The sequence below is a fragment of the Onychostruthus taczanowskii genome, unplaced genomic scaffold (assembly GCF_017590055.1).
Source record: "Onychostruthus taczanowskii isolate IOZ18803 unplaced genomic scaffold, ASM1759005v1 scaffold74, whole genome shotgun sequence".
Classification (NCBI taxonomy): Eukaryota; Metazoa; Chordata; class Aves; order Passeriformes; family Passeridae; genus Onychostruthus; species Onychostruthus taczanowskii.
In genome coordinates this window covers 1,081,667-1,099,739 of record NW_024505229.1, presented here as the reverse complement: position 1 = coordinate 1,099,739, position 18,073 = coordinate 1,081,667, and the positions used below count along the sequence as shown (strand labels likewise).

At 43.8% G+C, this 18,073-nt stretch overlaps 1 protein-coding gene across 4 annotated transcripts in view; it reads right to left on the bottom strand.

Annotated features, from left to right (window-relative positions):
• The window catches only part of SRGAP2 (SLIT-ROBO Rho GTPase activating protein 2), a 99,771-nt gene that overhangs the window by 59,332 nt on the left and 22,366 nt on the right, over positions 1–18,073 (bottom strand). For all 4 annotated transcript variants that reach the window (XM_041422596.1, XM_041422597.1, XM_041422598.1 and 1 more), the window contains exons 3-4: positions 8,432–8,624; positions 1,676–1,838 (exon numbers count right to left, since the gene is read on the bottom strand). In XM_041422596.1, coding sequence (XP_041278530.1) covers positions 1,676–1,838; positions 8,432–8,624 — 356 coding nt within the window. The remainder of the gene's footprint in view (positions 1–1,675; positions 1,839–8,431; positions 8,625–18,073) is intronic.

Genomic DNA, 18,073 nt, shown 5'->3' with positions numbered 1-18,073 from the left:
GTTTTAGATTTTTTATTTTTCAGGTTCTGGGCTCTAGACGTCACTCCCAGAGAAATCATAGAAAAAACACAAAGCCCTGCTGGAACAGGGAACCTGCTCTCCAGGTAACACACAACAACTGCTGCTCCTTCAAGTGCATCTTGACATGAAACTTCACAATATTGAGCATTGTTCATTTCCCAACAGCCTAAACAAGCTGCTTTTTATAGGGTTCTTTTTACACCTAAAGCAACAGAGAGAAAATAAGAAATATCTGAACAATCCCACCCTTCTCCAGGCCTTGCAAGAACAGAAATAACTCCACATGCTCAGGACAGGTTGCAGAGGGTGGGAGAGGGGGAAGAAGAATAATTGGCTTTTCAAAGTAATTTATTTTATTTTAAATTTTTTATTTTAAAGACTTCCAGCACGTGAAGCAGCAGATGTTGCAGCCATCTCTGCAGGGACCAGGCATCACCCTGACCAGCACTTCCAAAGCCTCCAGATCATGTTTCTTTAACTGCAAAACCAGATTCCTAACAGGAAAACCCTCCCACACTGTCCCACCTTCCTGCCCAGGTGGAAATCAAGGGGACAAGGCAAACAAGAGACCCCAGCTGCGTTTTCTCCTTTTCCCAGATAAAGACAATCCATCCTTTTATCGTCTAGCACAGTATGAATTCTCCCTAATTTTTCTTTTAACAGCAATTCCTCCATGGCAGATACAATTCTGTCTTTAAAGAGTTGTTCTTGACTAATGCTCAGACTTGAAGAACTTTCTGCTTATTTAATTACATTTTCAACATCCATTCAAAACTGTGGAGCAGGATAAGAAGAGAAAAAACTCACTTTAGACCAACAAATCTCAACTGGCTGCACTGGGGAAAATGCCTGAAAAAATCCAAGTCAAGTCAAGCACAAAGAGGAAAAAAAACCTCAATAAATGGATTCACCACAAGTAATAGCTGGAGTGGTATTTATATATATATATATATTTATGTATGCATATATATATATATCTGTGTGTGTGTGTGTATGTGTGTGTATATATATGTGTATATACACACACACATATATATAACATATTATATATATTTAAAAATATATAATACATATAATATTATATATATATATTATATATTTTATACATGTATTACTCCACAAGTAATAGGTGGAGTGGTATTTTTCATATATATATATATATATATATATATATATATATATATATATATATATATATATATATATATATATATATATATATATATATATATATATATATATATATATATATATATATATATATATATATATATATATATATATATATATATATATATATATATATATATATATATATATATATATATATATATATATATATATAAAAAATATATATTTGACATATATATATATTTTATATATATATATATATATTACTCCAAAAGTAATAGGTGGAGTGGTATTTTATATATACATATATATTTAAAATATTATTTGTAATATATATATAAAATATATATATATGTCAAATATATATTTTTTATATATATATATATTACTCCACAAGTAATAGGTGGAGTGGTATTTTTCATATATATATATATATATGTATATATATATACATACCAAATTAAAAAAAAGAAAAATATATAGAAGAACCACAGTGAAATTCCATGCTGGAACACACAGTTACCTTCTTGAAGAGGCGTCCTGAGTCCTCGCTGACCTGGACAAAGCGTGGGATGATGTTGTTGAGATAAATGTCGCTGAGGGTGGTGTGGTCCCTGCTCTCCCTCTTCACCTGGTTGAGCAGCAGGTTCCAGCAGTTCACTGGTGACAGCACGTTCTGATCCTTCCTGCAAGGACACAAAACAGGAACAACTGGACAGGATTCTACCACGACTCTGGAGCTGTGGGGTGGGTGGGATGCTGAGAAGGATACAGAAAATACACGCTCAGTTCTATTTCCTTACATTGCCATGAGCTTTTATCCCCCAACAAACAGATCCTGCAAATGCAAGCTGCAATGTGCCAAGTGCAGGCTTCATTTTTTCCCTCTGAATGCAGGATTTTGTGCATAAATCAGAGCCTGAGGGAGGGAGGGCGATGGCTCCAGTGTCTGACAGGAGGTTTCACAGCCCTGTCTCAAGCATTTGGGTCTTAACCACAATAAAAAAGATTTCAAGCACTCAGTGTGCCAAACAGCATCTGCATAGGGAACAAAATGCTGTGTCTCCTGTGCAAAGCTCATTATGTGAAGGCTTCTCTATCTGTCCCCAGCCACAGACAGCAGCACTCCTAAAAGTTGCTTCATTTTCTCATCTTTGAACTTTCCCCACCTTCTTTCAGCAAATGAGCAGTGCAAAGGGCAGCAGGGGAGAGGAGAGGAGCCTTGGTTTATTTGGGTCAGCATTTCATTTATTGGAATTATTAAGTTGTCTCTCAGGGCAGCATTTCACCCCAGATGAAAGCTGGGGGTGCTCCAGCAGCAGATCCAGGTGGAACCTCAATGACAGCATTTCCTTCTCTGCAGCTCTGTACACCATTCATTCACAGCACAATATTTATCTAGAAAAGAGTAAAACCTGCGGTGCAAAGCCCTGATTACTGTACAAGACTCTTATCAGATTTCTTTCCTCCTGAAAGAAATGCAGTTTAATTCCCACTGAAAAAGGAATAGTCTGCACTTGAAAGGACAGCAATCTCTGCTGCAAGAAACATTGGGAAAATGGGAAAACTGACCCAGGGCAGAGTTTCATTACCCTTCTCGTGACACCAGCAGTTGGATTTGTGCAATATGGATAATTTTAGATAAAGAGTTTCAGAACAGCTGATCTTGATTTTTTTTTTTTTCAAAGAAAAACATTTAAAAAATTGGAAAGCTCAGGACTGACTGCAGCTTGTGATCCGGACTGCTTCACCCACTGACTCCATCTCTGCCCTCCAAAGCTGGCAGAGCCACAAGTGAGAATTACCCAGCTACCATGAAGAGTTTGGGAACCAAATGTAGCAAGAAAAAATGCCCAGACTCTCCACCAGCTGACCAAAATCCTCTCTCAAAATCCCCTCAGAGCCCCATGAGCACCAGGAGCTCTGTATAGAGGAGCTTGACAGCTAGTTGGCAAGCAAAGCTGAGTTAATAGAAGAAATAACAATTGATGATTTTCAAGTGTATCCATAGCAAAGAAAAAGACAAGGCCATCAGCATCAAAACAGATTAGAAAAGATACATGAAAATTTTTGTAAGCTAAACTATGTGCATAAGTAAATGTGCATACATACCTTATTAAATTTCTCTAAAACTTTTGCCAATTATATTAACACTAATTGCTTTGCACCAATAAATACAATAAATTATTGTCATGTAGTAAATGACTTAAAATCACACTTTTGTTAAGAGTATATAAGCTGGAAAACACACAGAATAAAAACTTTTTTCTCCTTGGACCCTGATCACGTGTATGTCACACCCCACCTAACAGTGACAGTTCTGGCTGCCAGAACCCACGGGAAGGAGCAGGGAGCAGCAGGAGAGCCCTGATTCCCCAGGGAAAGGAGAGTTAAAACTGGGAATTTGTCAGAACCCAGGACACCCCTCTGGGTGCCCCTGGCAGGGGGCTGGGGAGTCCTGGCAGGAAGCCAAAGACACTTGGGAATTCCATCTTAACCCGTGGAGCAAATGACCAACCTTGTATGAAGAATCACAAGTCACAGAAGTTTAAGTAGAGTAATAGTGAATTAATCACTGGGTGAAAAATGGAATTTGGGGGATTTTATTATATGGGATCTAAGAGGCAAGATGGAGGGATCTGGGTGTTGTCCTATTCTTCTTCCTTGCCTCCATCTTCTGGGTGATGGTGGCACATTTGGATTGGTTTAGAATAGAAGTAGACAGTCTAACACAGGTGATAGGTATTGGAAAACAATGATAAATAAAGCACACGTAGTTCATAGTATAAAATGCAGACACCAGCCCAGGGGTGGGCAGCGTGCCCTTGACAGACCTGCAGATCAGACCCCTGCGGGTCTGAGAAAAAATATTTCAGATAATCAACAATAAACAACCTTGTGAACCAGAGCCAAAGAATCCCGACTCTTTCTTTGACCATTGGGCTGGGAAAAAGGGACTCTCAGGTCATCTTGGACACAGGAAACCCGAGAGGAATTAAAGCCCAGCTGTCCCAGCCACAGCAGCCCTGGCTATTCCAAGGCAGCGAATAGCAGGAATAGCAGGAGCCTGGGGAAGGCTGGGGAGGGAGAGCACTGGGGTTTGCTGGCGCCACACGGGTGTTGACACGCTCCGTGTGGTTACACATGAAAGGCAGGAAAAGTCACCCCAAACCCCACAGCTCCCACTGCACAGCTGGGATTGTCACCTTCAGGATGCTCAAGCCACGCACAGGCAGATTGTCATTTTAAATTCCTTTAATTTCTTGCTGTTGTTGCTGTTTTAATAACTTCTTCAGTGCCTTGCTTTTGTACAGATCCAGCGTTTCCATGCCAAGGAAGGGAGGCAAAAGCTCTCCTTAATTATTTGCTGTCAGCAAAAAGCTGATTTTCAAGGCAGAAAAAAGACAGAAAAGGAAAGAGTTGCTTCAAACCTCCCAAGCATCGTTTAAAACTTCACACACATTAACTTTTAAAGCACCTCTGGAGCTGCAGCTTCTCCTGGAGTGGGGTGCAGTTTTCCCAAGAGGGAGCAGGAGTTCTACAACTGCTCACAACAGAACCTCCTCATCCTCACCACAGCAGATGGCAGGGAGCAAACTGGGATTCCCATTAACCATTTCAACCCTCAAAGGAGCTGGCAAAGGCACTCTGCTCCCAGTTCCATGTCACCACAGAGGAGGGAAAAGGGAAGGGAAATATCACTGGGGGCTGGTGGTGTAACCATCCCCAGCTCCATCCCCACACATTCTGCACAGTGACAGAGTCCCCCTTCACCCTAGAGAGGAAAAACTGATGAGATCAACCCAAAAACTTTTAGGATGTGAATATGAACTTCTCCACAGTGCTGGTGCCTTCACACTGACAACTTTTTGATTCAAACCTCCCCCACGAGCAGGAGGAGGAGGAAGAGGAAGAAGATGCCAAGATCCAGGTTTATTTCAAGCACTGTTTCTTCTGGTGTAAAGATGGTGGGGAGAGTTTATTTAGGTTAGCCCAAATTACAGCAGATCACAGCCATGGGGAATGGCTGGGAGCAGGAAAAGGAAGCTGTGCACGGATTTTTGGGAACCACAAACGATAAAGCCCTGTGGTTTCTCGGGTGTTATCTCGATCAGGTCCTGTACAGCTTCCACTTCAAAGGTTTCAGTTGGGTCTCAAAAAGATCATAAGGGAAGATTGAGTCTCAAGTATCTTAATTAAATTTCTCATTCATACAAGGGACTCGCAGGCAATCCAAGATTGATCTGCTTCAAGGCAAGCAGGGCAGAGACAGATGCCAGAGACACTGAGTTGGGCATTGCAAGGAAATAGGAGAGAAGTCATCTTACACAACAGATTCTAATAAAAAATAACCAATAACAAAACAAATAATAAATTTTAAAAATAACCTAAAACCACACCCACAAACCAGGAATAGGAACCCTGTGTTTCCATAAGGAGCACAAAGTGAAGGAATGAATTAGATGAGAATGAAAATATTACTGAAGAGAAAGGCCCTGTCCAGCCTGGCCTTGGACACTTCCAGGCATGGGGCAGCCACAGCTGCTCTGGGCACCCTGTGCCAGGCCTGCCCACTCTCACAGGGAGGAATTCCTTCCCAACATCTCACCTGAATTCCCCTCTCATTTGAACCCATCACTCCTGTCCTGTCCTGATGAAGGGTCCAAGGGATGTCCCACTGGCCACGGCAACAGAAAACTCCCTGACCATAATTGCTGTGAATGAAGTGTTTAAAATAACACCCGAAGTCTCCTGTTCCACCTCCTGATCTCCCCAAAATACTCAGATTTTCCCTGATGTGTCCTACAGGCTTTTCCAAAGCTGGTGCATCCCAGGACAGCCAACTCTGCAAACCCTCAGAGCTGGAGCCAGGCCAAGTGTGAGAGCAGAGATTTAATTGTTCCTCTAAATACTTCTGCAACCCTCTCTGAATTTTGTCCTCTGCAGTGTGCTCTGGCAAGAGAGGCCACAATCACAGCAATGTGGTGTGAGACTGGCATCAGTGATGATGAAAAACAGCACAAAAATCCTCCCTGAGGTTTTCCATCCATTTCTGCTGGTCATGTATCCCTGTCTCTCTGCAGTCACACAGGTCATTGAATCAAGGAATGTTTAATGCTTACAAAAAGCTTCCAAATGGGGTTATTTGACAGCCTCAGAATAAAATGTGCAGGACTCTGTTTCAGCAAAAAGTGCCACAAAAAAATGACAATGTTTATTATTACTAATAATAATAATGTAAGTGAAGCCCACGTGACCCAAATGCTTTTGTCAATTCCTCCCTCACAATCTGTATCAACTCTGCTTTACAGAAATCATTTTACTTTTAGGAAAATTAAAGCTGAACTTCTCTGCAAGCTGCTCATTCAAACCCCCATTTGATTTTCCCTGACACAGCTCAGTGTTAACTGCAAATTTTGAGAATTACAAGCATGGACATCCATGCTGCTCCCTGCCCTTCTCTTCCAAAAGATTCCAGTTATGAACATCTGTTGTTTACAAGTGCTCAGCCTGAAGGTTGCCAGACTTATTCTTCATCTTCTACTTCAAGGCAAAGGCTGCCAGAAAGGCATCTGAATTTCATGCTGGGATATCCTGGACATTCAGCTCTCCAGCTGACAATTGCTACTCAGGATCCTGCTTCCAAAGATTATCTTGAATTAAAATGTGGCCTTAAAATAGCATTGTCTTTTCTTTTTTTTTTTTTTCCATATTCTCCCTCAAAAGCAATCACTCAAGATTTGCCATGGTTTTCATATTGTTGACTGATGATCTGAATAGGCAAATGCCTCCAGGACAAAAATTACACAAAAGAAGAGAACTGAAGGCTGGGGTTGGAGGTCCTAGGGTCTGAGTGCAGGGGAGCAGAGTCTTTTTTGGGGGCTAGAAGTCACCCCCAGACCCAAGAGCCACCTGTGAGATGGATGTTCTGATTTACACCTCAGGTACCAAACCTGGGACAAACAAGCTCCTGTAGCAACCACAGTTACAAGACGTGGGCTATCATCAGATGCTGAAGAATTTATATAATCTATACACCAAATAATGTGTATGACTATTCCCTTTAATAGCCTAATTGATAAAAAAAAAACATTAACAGAGAAGAGGCACAGTGAGGTCTAACAGCCGTGGCAGAGCAGTTGAAAGCAAGTAAAACCTGGGCTTTATCCAACTGCCATCACCTCCTGCGTCACCCTGGCTAAATCAATCTGTTCCCCTTCTTCAGAGACATCAGGTGAGGATAACACACACCTACCCCTGTAAATCATTTTAAGATGCTCCAGTGAAGCTTCAAACTGAGCAGTGTAGGGCACCCTTTCAGGCCAGACCCAGCCACCTCCAGCTCAAAACCCATGTGGGAAATTCTCCTGCAGGAGAGGCTGAGAGATCTGGGTTTGCAGAACCTGAGAGATCTGGGTTTGCAGAACCTGAGAGATCTGGGTTTGCAGAGGCTGGAGACAATAAGTTTTGGGGTGACCTCACTGTGCCCTTCCAGCACCTGAAGGAGCTGATGAAAGAAGGAGAAGGAACTGAAGGGACAGGACAAGAGAAATGGCTTCAGACTGACAGAGGTCAGGTTTAGAAGGGAAATTGGGAATAAATTATTTCCTGTGAAGAACTGGCACAGGTGGCCCTGGGAAGCTGTGGCTGCCTCATCCCTGGAAGGGTCCAAGGCTGGGTTTGGAGCAACCTGGGATGGTGGAAAATGTCCTGGATGAGATTTAAGGTCCCATCCAACTCAAACCATCCTGAGATTCAATACAAATGTGGCCACCTGATCAACTCTTAGCCATTTGGCTGGCATTTGATGGCTTTGTCCATCAAATCTGGCACACAGCTTTGCCCACCTTTCCCAAAAAAATGACTCCTTCTTTGCACATTCCAGTTCTTACATCCCATTCCCTATTAACAACACACAACCTACCAGGAATTACTGACATGAATGAGCACCCAGAAGCAAGGAATGGCTTCTGTGTCCAACACAAACTTGGGGAATGTTTGGCTCTGGATTTCAGAGCAGTGCTGGTGCCTACATTCACTCAAAGAACTCTCTTTTCCATTCCTATCCTTGCAATCAGATCCACAAAAGGGGGGGAAAAATAAATAAAAAATAAATAAATAAATAAAGAACAATAAACCTCCCTGGGCTCTGGGAAGCATTCAGAGCAGTGCTGCTGCCTACATTTACTCAAAGAACTCTATTTTCCATTCCTGTCCTTGCAATCAGATCTACAGCAGGAAAAAAAAAAAAGGCAGAAACAAAAGGCAAATACTCTACTTGAATTGCTGGTCTTTGGTGCTCCTAGTTTTAGCCAGGAATCTCTCAGCCAACTTCTCCAAATTCCTGGAGTAATCCATCTCAATCTCTGCCTTCTTGCGGAAGAAATCCTGCAGGTCCTGCAGTAACTGGACCCGGAGCTCACACTGCTGGTCAAGGCATTTCAGCTGCTCTACCAACTGGGCACGGATCTCTGCAACAAATAAAAGCACTGCAGATTAAACACAGTCCCATCACAGAAAACACCATCACAACTCTCCAGCAAACATCATTAAAAAATATGTTCCCTCATTGGGGTCAGCCAGGCTCCCTTGTGGTGATTATGTGCAGGCAGAAAATGACTGGGGGTGCAACTTGGACACAGCAATCGCAGGAAATCCATCCAAAAACCCTGCAGGCTGGTGCACAGCAAAGCTTTGTTGCTGAAAAGTGCATCAGTTACAAGTGTCAAGTGCATTTTTGGCATGGGGAACGAGTGGTCACTGCCTAAAAATGTACTGAATCTCAGTCTGGAAAAAGGACTGAATGCTACAATCCCCCACGTCAGCTCAGCAAACCACTTCAGGGAATTTCTATCAAATTCCTCTGCAAACTACTCCTGATGCAGAAACAAGACATTGCACATTCTGGGGCACTCCCCAAAGGCACCAAATTCAGATTATTCAGTTTGTTCCTGAGTCTCCAGCTGTGCAGCTCATTATAAACCAAGCCATGAAAGAGATGAAGAAACCCCCCTGGAGAGTCAACACCAGAGCACTTCCCATTAGGGAATCATCTCCAGGAAGGCTCCTTTTCCTTTTACAATATCTGCAAGTAACATATTTCCATCTAAGGACCCCATAAAGCACACAGATATAGGTGTTAATATTATAATTAATTATTAATGCACATTCATAATAATCACTGCATAATTATTATGAATGTCTCTATGTTAGCACAGTATTTTACAAACCGTTTTCAAGCATTTTACAAACATGAAAGCTGCTCCCATCAGCCACGTGTTCTCCTTATCCCACTAATCCTGAATTTGAGGGACAGAATAGTAAAATGACTCACTCACAGTCAAACAGGGCAAGAAAACACAGCAGAAGTGTGTCAGTCGCAGCCTAAAAATGCAGAAATATTCAGTGATGCAGCCAGCAAAGGCTATTTGGCTTTTACACAGGCAATAAACTCAACATGAAATCAATAAAATATGCCCTTTCATCTAAAGGTCTTTGAGCAGTGAAACTGGAGAGATTTGCCATGGCCTGACTGCGAGCGCTGCTCCCTCCAAAGCTTTTCCAAGATTTGTTCCAGGCTGAACCCAGAACCAGCAATAAAATTTCAGGTTTCACAGCTTCCCTCACACCTCCAGACTGCGACTGCAGGCGCCCACAACGCCATCACTGCAAGGGAAGGCGAGGAGGGAGCGTTTCCCAAACCCAATTTTTTTAGAAATCAACGACTTCACCACTGATTCCTGAAATACAGACAATCACAGAGAGCAGCTTGGCTCCTCCGTGAGTTTGTCCCTTTGCCCAGGAAGAAAAAAAAAACATCTGGACCTCCATGGTTTCATTCCTGCCATGCACTCCCAGGATCAGTTGCCTCAGATCGTGCTCACATCTGCGGGAACAGTTTTAAGGAATTTGGGATTTGCCGTGAACAAAATCCCGCATCTTTATTTTAGGGACTCCAAAACCCAAACCACATGTAGGAAAACACAGCTCCCAGTCAAGCTTGCCAAAAAGGAAAAAAAAGAAAAAAAAAATCATCTGCACAAATGTGGGTTTTTCAAGCTTGAAGATAACCTTGACTAGCACTGAATTTGGTCATTCCAAACTTCTCAAAGCCTGTGGTACCCAAGGGCTTTTGCTGCAGGGAGGAAATACAGCCAGCAAAGTTGTTGAACAGGAGGAGTCAACACTGTAATGTGAGGGCAAAGCTGGTCAGGTTTATTTTTTTCCCCCCAGGAGAGAATCTTAAAAACCAGAAAACCTGTGTTTCTTCATCAGGATACACAGCTACAGGCAAATACATCAACCTGAGCTGCCTGTGCACTTCTTTAACCAAAACCAGCTCTGCTGCTTCCCCGGGCTCAGGGATGCCCCAGCTCAGGTGGGAAGAGTGTGGGGTCACCCCAGGAAGAGACAAATCCACCAGGAACCCGAGCCTTGATGTGCAGGGAAGCACAAGCCGCAGCAGGTGAAATCTGCACGCTGCTTTTATTTACCCCAACATCAGAGATCCCTTTGCTTTTGAGCTGCCTTTGTTGTTTGCCATCCCAGCTGGCGTTTCAGGACTGGCAGGGCCTGGGAGGGCCACTGGGATGCTCACACACATCAGACCCGCCAGCACTTATGTAAAACTTTGCTGCTGATGCTCAACATGTGCTGCACACACTCAGCTCGAGCCCCAGCCACAAACCCTCCCAAGGATTTGCAGGGCTCTGCACCAGTGACAGGTTTAACCAGAGAAATGCAAACCAGACACCCCCATCCCACCTGAGGCTTTGCCTTTTAAGATTTTTTAAAGCAAAGAAGATGATAACAGCACCAAAACTGCCAGGGAGGTGGTGTTTCCTTGCTGCAATCACTCAGGTCTCCTGATCCTTAACCTGACACTCACCTGCAGGTCTGACACCCAAAAAGGAACATCCTTCAACACAAGAACCATTAGAAAGCTCTTCCTCCCTTTGGGTTTTCTCCTCCACCCTTTCATCACCAAAAGGGATGTTCCCAACACAAAAACAACTCTGTGACCTTTTCAGATGCTAGTGGACAAAAGACATTAATTTTAGTAAGTTGAGGACTCATTGAAAGGGATCCCACAAAGAAAACACCTGAGCAGAGCTGGTGTCTTCTGCTAAGCACATTAAGAAAGAGAGTAAAGAATTCAAATGCAGCAAATTTTGCTGCAAAATTTTGATGTTCTCATTTGTGCATTTAGGGATTGCTCATCTGCAATTTTTTGGAAGTCTGCAACCTTCTTAGCATGGATGAGCAGTAGACACCTTGTTAGAGAAGAGGACTGGGGTAGGGATGGCAAATACCAGATTCAGGCAGATCATGATGGTAGGGTGGACCACCCACCCTCCTTGGTGCTTCAATTGATGGATTTTTATGAGGGCAACAACCCAGCAAAACTGGACATTGACCATGATATTCACAGTTGGAAAACCATCTTCTGGAGCAAAAGTAGGACTAGAAAGGACCACTTCCAAAAACCCAGCAGCTCTCAAGGACAAGAAGATCAGAGCACGATCATTTTAATTAGAAAATCACAAGGCAGCTCAAGCTCTTGGCTCTCGAGGTGGGACACTCCACACACAGCTCTCTGACTGAACAGCACAGAGAACCAGCAACTTCTCCTCCAGTGTGAAATGCGATATCAGCACTTTTCTTTATAAATAAAGGCAGTGTTTGGGAGGGGAGCAGTGACAGCTGATCGGGCTCCCGCAGGGAACAATGAGCCATTCAGCCCCGGCTTATCGAGGCCGCGGCGCTAGGCCCGAGCGAGGCAACCTTGCTCATCTTTCAAACACACACCCCGCAGCCCTCTGCCACAAAATAAAATCAAGAATGCAGGAATTTCCTGAGGCTTACTGGGCCTTCCAGAGTATAAAGTGACTGCTTGTTTTCCCACTGCTTACACAAGCAGAAGGTATTTTTTTTCAGCCCTGCTCCGAGCACATCCCCCGGCGGAGTCGGGGCCGTGCGTGCTCTAACCCGAGGGTCACCGAATTACACGGGACCTTTTCATGTCTCCAGTCACAACAACCACTCCAGCCCTGAATCCACTGCTTCTGCATCTTTTAATTTGCACAGGTTATTAGGTTAACAGCCACTTTAAACACCAAAAAAGCCTTTCCCCCTCCTTTCCTTTAGAGCTTGGCAATCCCACCCACTGTGATCACGGAAAACAAGGAACAACCTCCCGAAGACTCTGTTCAAGGGCCTGAAGGTGAAAAAGCACACGTTGAATTCAAGGTCAAGATGCCAGTGGCAAAATTAGGATTAAACACCAGGTATTCTTACTGTAAGCCTTGCCCTGTATCACTGAATTCTGTCAACTGCATTTCAAACTCGTGTGGCTGACAAGTACACAATGCAAACATCCTCAGTGGCCACAGAAAGTTTTCCATCCACTTTGAACAAACCATTTATTCATTTCCATCACCAGATCATAAAGTCACCTGGGTCACCGAGGGACAGACCGTTGTATAATCCTGGGCAGTTGCATGACTTGACTTTGATCCTTTTCAACATTCCATGTAGCACACAGGAGGCAGGTCCAGTTTATAATGAATTCAGAGAGTAAGGAAGGATCTTCTGCCTTCTGTATTTTAGTCCCATTTGCCATTCCCCACCCAGAGGCTGTGGTTGCCCATCCCTGGAAGCGTTCAAGGCCAGGCTGGATGGAGCTTGGAGCAACCTGGAAGGTGCCCTTGCACAGGGGAATGAGAGGAGCTTTAAGGCCCCTTCCATCCCAAAGCATTCCATGATCCTCAAACTCCAGCAAACACAGCAGAGTTCTGCAGAGCTCCTGGCAAGAATTTGTGTTTTCATCGAACAATTCCACCTGGAGCAGGGGGATATCCCACAGTGCCTGGGACTGAACCACGCTCTGCTACAGCACCCAGTGTCCACCTTCTGAAAGAGAATTTCCCAAATTTGACTTTTTAAGGCTTGAACATCCTATAAAGTTGCAATATGGAACCAAATCTTCTGTACCAACTTTTATTCTCATTTATTCTCCACACAGTGACCTAAGAAAGGATAACCTCAGAGCCCTCCTTCACAGACTCCAACAACGCTCCTGCTCTGAGCAGGATCACGTCCCTCCCTGGGAAGGGTTTCAGCTCTTCCCAGGGATAAGCTGGCACTGCTCTAGCTGGATGGCAGTAGGGTGAATCACAGGCTGGCAGCACAGGGCACCAGGAGCAGGCACGAGCAGCCCCAGCTGTGCTCAGTATCTCACCCATCTCCTGCATCCCTGGCTTGCCCAAGGAGTCCCCGCCCCATGCCGAGTGCCACGCCGCATAAAAAGATGACAAGCTTGGGAAAGGAGTGGGATGGCAGCAAAACAGAACCACCAAGCCCCAGATGAAAGAGCAAGGCTCTCACCCACACGGATCTGCTGCACCAGGCAGAGCCCAGCTCCAAAGCCAGCTGTGTGCCTGGTGGCCCTGCAGCTGTCCCCATCCCATGGCACTGCCACGGGACCTCAGCATGGGCAGGAGACAAGGGACAGCCCAGGGAAGGTAGCAGCCAGCACGGGTGTGTGGCTCAGTTAGACCTGACTAAGAAGGAGCCACACCAAACTGCACACCCAGCCTAACACAAGCTGATCTTTCAGGCTCCTCGCAGCACAGGAAAGGCAAGAAAAGGCAAAATGAATTAAATCTCCACTTCAAAGCTGGAGCTGTGATTTTAGATCTTGTTCCTCGTCCTTTTTCAGCCCCCATCTCCTGGAAGCTGCCACACACTCGGGTGCTGAACATCAGGATGAGATGTCTGGGCATCCACATCTGGAGATTCCATGGAAGTCAAACTAAAAACTACAGCTGAGTTTAAAGCCAACACTTCATTCAGCTTCCAAAAGTTAAAACCATCCAACACAACTTGTGAGTAAAAGCAATAACTGTTTAAATATACAAGTAACTTTCAGAGAATGCACTGAATCACATATTTTGACATGTTCTTACCACAGCACTAAATTATTCACATTTCTCCTGCCATCACATATGAGAGGCTGTACTCCAAGAGTGAAGGACTTGGTACTTCTGACTATTTTTATTGGTACATGATTACAAACAGGGCTGTGACTAATGACAGGCCCAGCCCAGCCACCCCAACGTGGCTGGGAGGTTTAATGACTTCGAAAAGCCTTTATATATTAACAGCCAGAATTCCAGGGAACAAGCTGTGTCACCAGCCAAAAGCTGTTGATCATCACAGCCTTAAAAATCTCCCTGGTAATCTAAAAGCTTGGCTTTGAAGTGAAAATGATATAAGAGGAGGAAATACAGCCTTTTGTTTAAAGAGCCAGGAGGGAGATTCAGGTTCACAACCACTGTAAGCCCTGGAAAAGGTAAATATTCTTTCTACAGCCAGATATTCCATTTGAGAAATAAGAACAACAGGTAACACAAACTGACAAGAATCCCTTTGTAGTTATAAATATATAAACAGAGCTGGAGGTGTTGGGAGCTGAAATTCTTTCCAGCAGAGATTGATGAAATTGTTTTGAGGTGCAAGACGAGTGCTCAGAGATTTGCATTAATGAAGTGAAAGGACGCCAGACATGCTTAAAAGCAAAAATTAAGGCTGGTCTTGGTCTCAGGGAAGAACTGAGGACATTTAGCTTTTATTTCCTCACCTACACCTTAATATATGTGCATCACTAATTACCTGGGGCTCCCAGCTTTTCCAGGCACCACACAAGTGCCACTTGCAGGAGCGTGGCAGCTGCTGGGTGATGCCTCCAGCACAGCTGGCACCTGGAAAACTTAAAACTTTAAAGAATCCCACTGACCACAGCCAGCCTGGACATTGGTTTTTCATATCCACACCAAAAAACCCCCAAACACACCGCTCATCTGATATTCCCAGACTGCAAACTGATGTGAGGCTTCAGACCTGCAAAGCTTTTAAGTAAATGCTCAAAATTCTGCAATTAACCACGCTGACAAAGCTGCCAAGGTATTTAATCCATCCAGTACTCAAATTAAATATTTTTTTTCTGTCTAATGAAGGTCCCCTTTGCTATCATCAAAACACAGCCCATGCTGTTGACTTTGGGGGAGGATGTTTAAAACCAGAACTCAGATTAAATTCCCCTGGGCAGGGATTCATGGCCCTAATTCCAACAGCAAAACGTGAGCAACTCCTCCAAACAAGCCTGATAAGGGGAATGTGTTTGAGTACATGAGGTAATAATAATCTATTTTTAGCTTTTACAACTGTTTATTCAAAAGAAATAAAAGTTGATCAATACATTTCAAATACCCACGTGCAAACAGCAGGAGCATTGCAGCTCCTCCTCTCCAGGAAGTTTCACAGCTATTTTAGGATTGTCTGTACTCAGTTAAAGGTTTTCCCCCCAACTGACACCAAGCCAAAATTAAAAAAACCTCAGGCAAAGCTTTGCTTATGCTTTCCCAATTTTTGAATGCTGGAAAAAACACCATGGGCAAGTAGTAAAACTACATTTTATCACTGTTTTGCAGCATGGAATTACAGAACAAACAATTTAAAAGTCATTTTGACACATGGACTATTATTGCAATCAAAGATGACACACACGCACACATCCCCCAGTTCATATTTTCAAAATTCAGAGAATAATTTGAACTAAAAAACTCTTTGTAACTCTTTGCTCCTGTAATGAGCACCCTGAGTGTTGTGTGGCCCTGGGAGGCAGGAATTGCTTTGGGCCCACTAAACAACCCGGAATAATATTTTCTCCAAACAACTTTTTCATAGTTATTTCAATGGTTTACCTCTCCTGCAGGATGAAAATGCCAACACTGTATAGATGGCAAAAAAAAATTGTGAATATTTTTAATATAAAGGAGGTTTTTTCCTGCTTTAGTTCCTTTTCTGCTTCTGGCCAGGGCAAACCAAGTCTCCCTGAAGCACCAAACTCAAAAGGTATTTTCCATCACACTCCCTACTGCTCAGAAAGAAAAGATTCTTTCCTCAAATCCTGTGTTAATCACAAAAAAAAAGAAAAAAAAAAAAAGGAATAAAAAGGTGTCATCAGTGCAAGGAGCTGGAGATGTGCTCCCAGTTACTCACAACAACAGGGAGTAAACACAGCAAGGCGTGAAGCTAAGCATGTGCTGGACACATTTTCCACCAAATTCCTCCTGATTTCTCACAAAACCAAGTCTGCTTATGACTAAAATGTAAAAAAGTGAAACGTTTCTGGATCCTGTCTGGCAGGGAGGGCAGGAGTGGGGATTTCCAGCGGGTGTTGCACAAGGGTCACGCTCCAAGGAAGGGAAGTTTAACTCCTGCTGCTCCACCAGCCCCTGGACCACCCCAACCCCACCACCCTCCACTGACACCACTCTTTTAACACCTTAAACATCACCAAAAAAACCCGAAAATTATGAAGGAATAATAAAAAGTTCTCCAGTTTATGGAAGGTTCCTGAGCACTGATCAATCCCATGGAGCGTCAGAGCGCAAGAATGAATCCAAGTGCCCCAAAAGTGTGGGAAATGCACAGAAACACCCTGCAGGAACCACGGGAATAATTCATTTGCAAGCCATGAGCTGCCTGGGCGTGGGGAGGGAGGCAGCCAGGGCTCTTCCCTCACAACAGGAGGAGATTTGAATGAAGAATGCGGTGCTGCCCTGCTCACAAAGCACCTCAGGTTCCTTTGCACAGGGAGAGGCTGCACTTGCTCTCAACAGAAAAAATCTGTTTGTTCTAGAATAAACCCGGCAGGACGAGGCAGCAGAACAGGTCCAGGAGACAAAAGCTGAGTGAAGATGCTGCTGACCCCGTGCAGCTCCAGCTCCTCTGCTGGGAACATCCCAGGGGACAGCTCTGGATCCGTCTGCAGCAGGGTCAGGGGGGTTTGGATGGCAGCAGGACAAGGTTCTTCCCCACAGGGTGCTCAGGCACTTCCCTCTCTCCAAAACACAGCCCTGCAGCCAGCCAGGGGTGCCAAAACTCTTTGCAAAACAGCCCAAAAATATTTGGTTGTTGTTTTCTTTCACCCCAAATTTCCGCTGCAGAAAGGTGGATTTTAGGGTTAAGAGAAAGAAAAAAGCAATTCTTTCTTATTTTAAAAATAATTCTGGCACATTTCTCCCAACTCCTGCTTCTGGCAGCTTCTGCTGTGCTTTCCTGGCTTGTTTTAGAGAGAGTTTCTGTCTGCAGCCCTTTACCTCCCCATCCTTCCCTTTGCTCCACAGTGCAGTAGCTGTTTAGTAGCCACAGCTCCATCCTAAAACCTTACACATGCCTTCCTCCTAAGTGTTAAGATTTCCTCTGCTGCTGCTGATTAAAACAGAAGTTAAACAAGGGCTCCTTTTGCCTTCCAAAACTTCTCCTCCAAGTGTTTCAGCTGTGCTGTGTCAAATATTGTGAGGGGTTTGTTTTAAGGGTGAAACAAGCCCTAAACTGAATTGAATTATTCATCACAAACGTGTAATGTGCTCATTATTTCTGGCATTTCCCATATGCTCTCAGTGCCTCAGTTCACTGCAGGAATCCCAATTTCAGCTCCCTGCACATCCCCAGAGTGCCACATTCCAGTGCTGCACACACAGGCACATCCAGAGGTGAGAACACAGCACCCACACTCACACAGATTAAATCCTCCACACTCCTAATTATTTCTTCAAGAAAACAGTCCAGGGATGGATCAAATTCCCCAGACCCAATTCCCAGCTGCCTCTGCAAAAATTCAGTTAATTTGATGTTCTAATTTTTTATTTATCTGTCAAGGGTGCTCAAAGTTTGGAAGTGCTAAAGAATCTGGGATGCAAGAACCCAGAAACAGCATTAAAATGAAAAAAATCACTTTTTCTTCCCAATTCACAATACCTGAAGAGTTATTCTCTTACACACCATTATTTCATGCAAAGTAACATCAAGTATATTTGTCAAATGAATAAAATTGCTAGAACAGAAGTGGCAA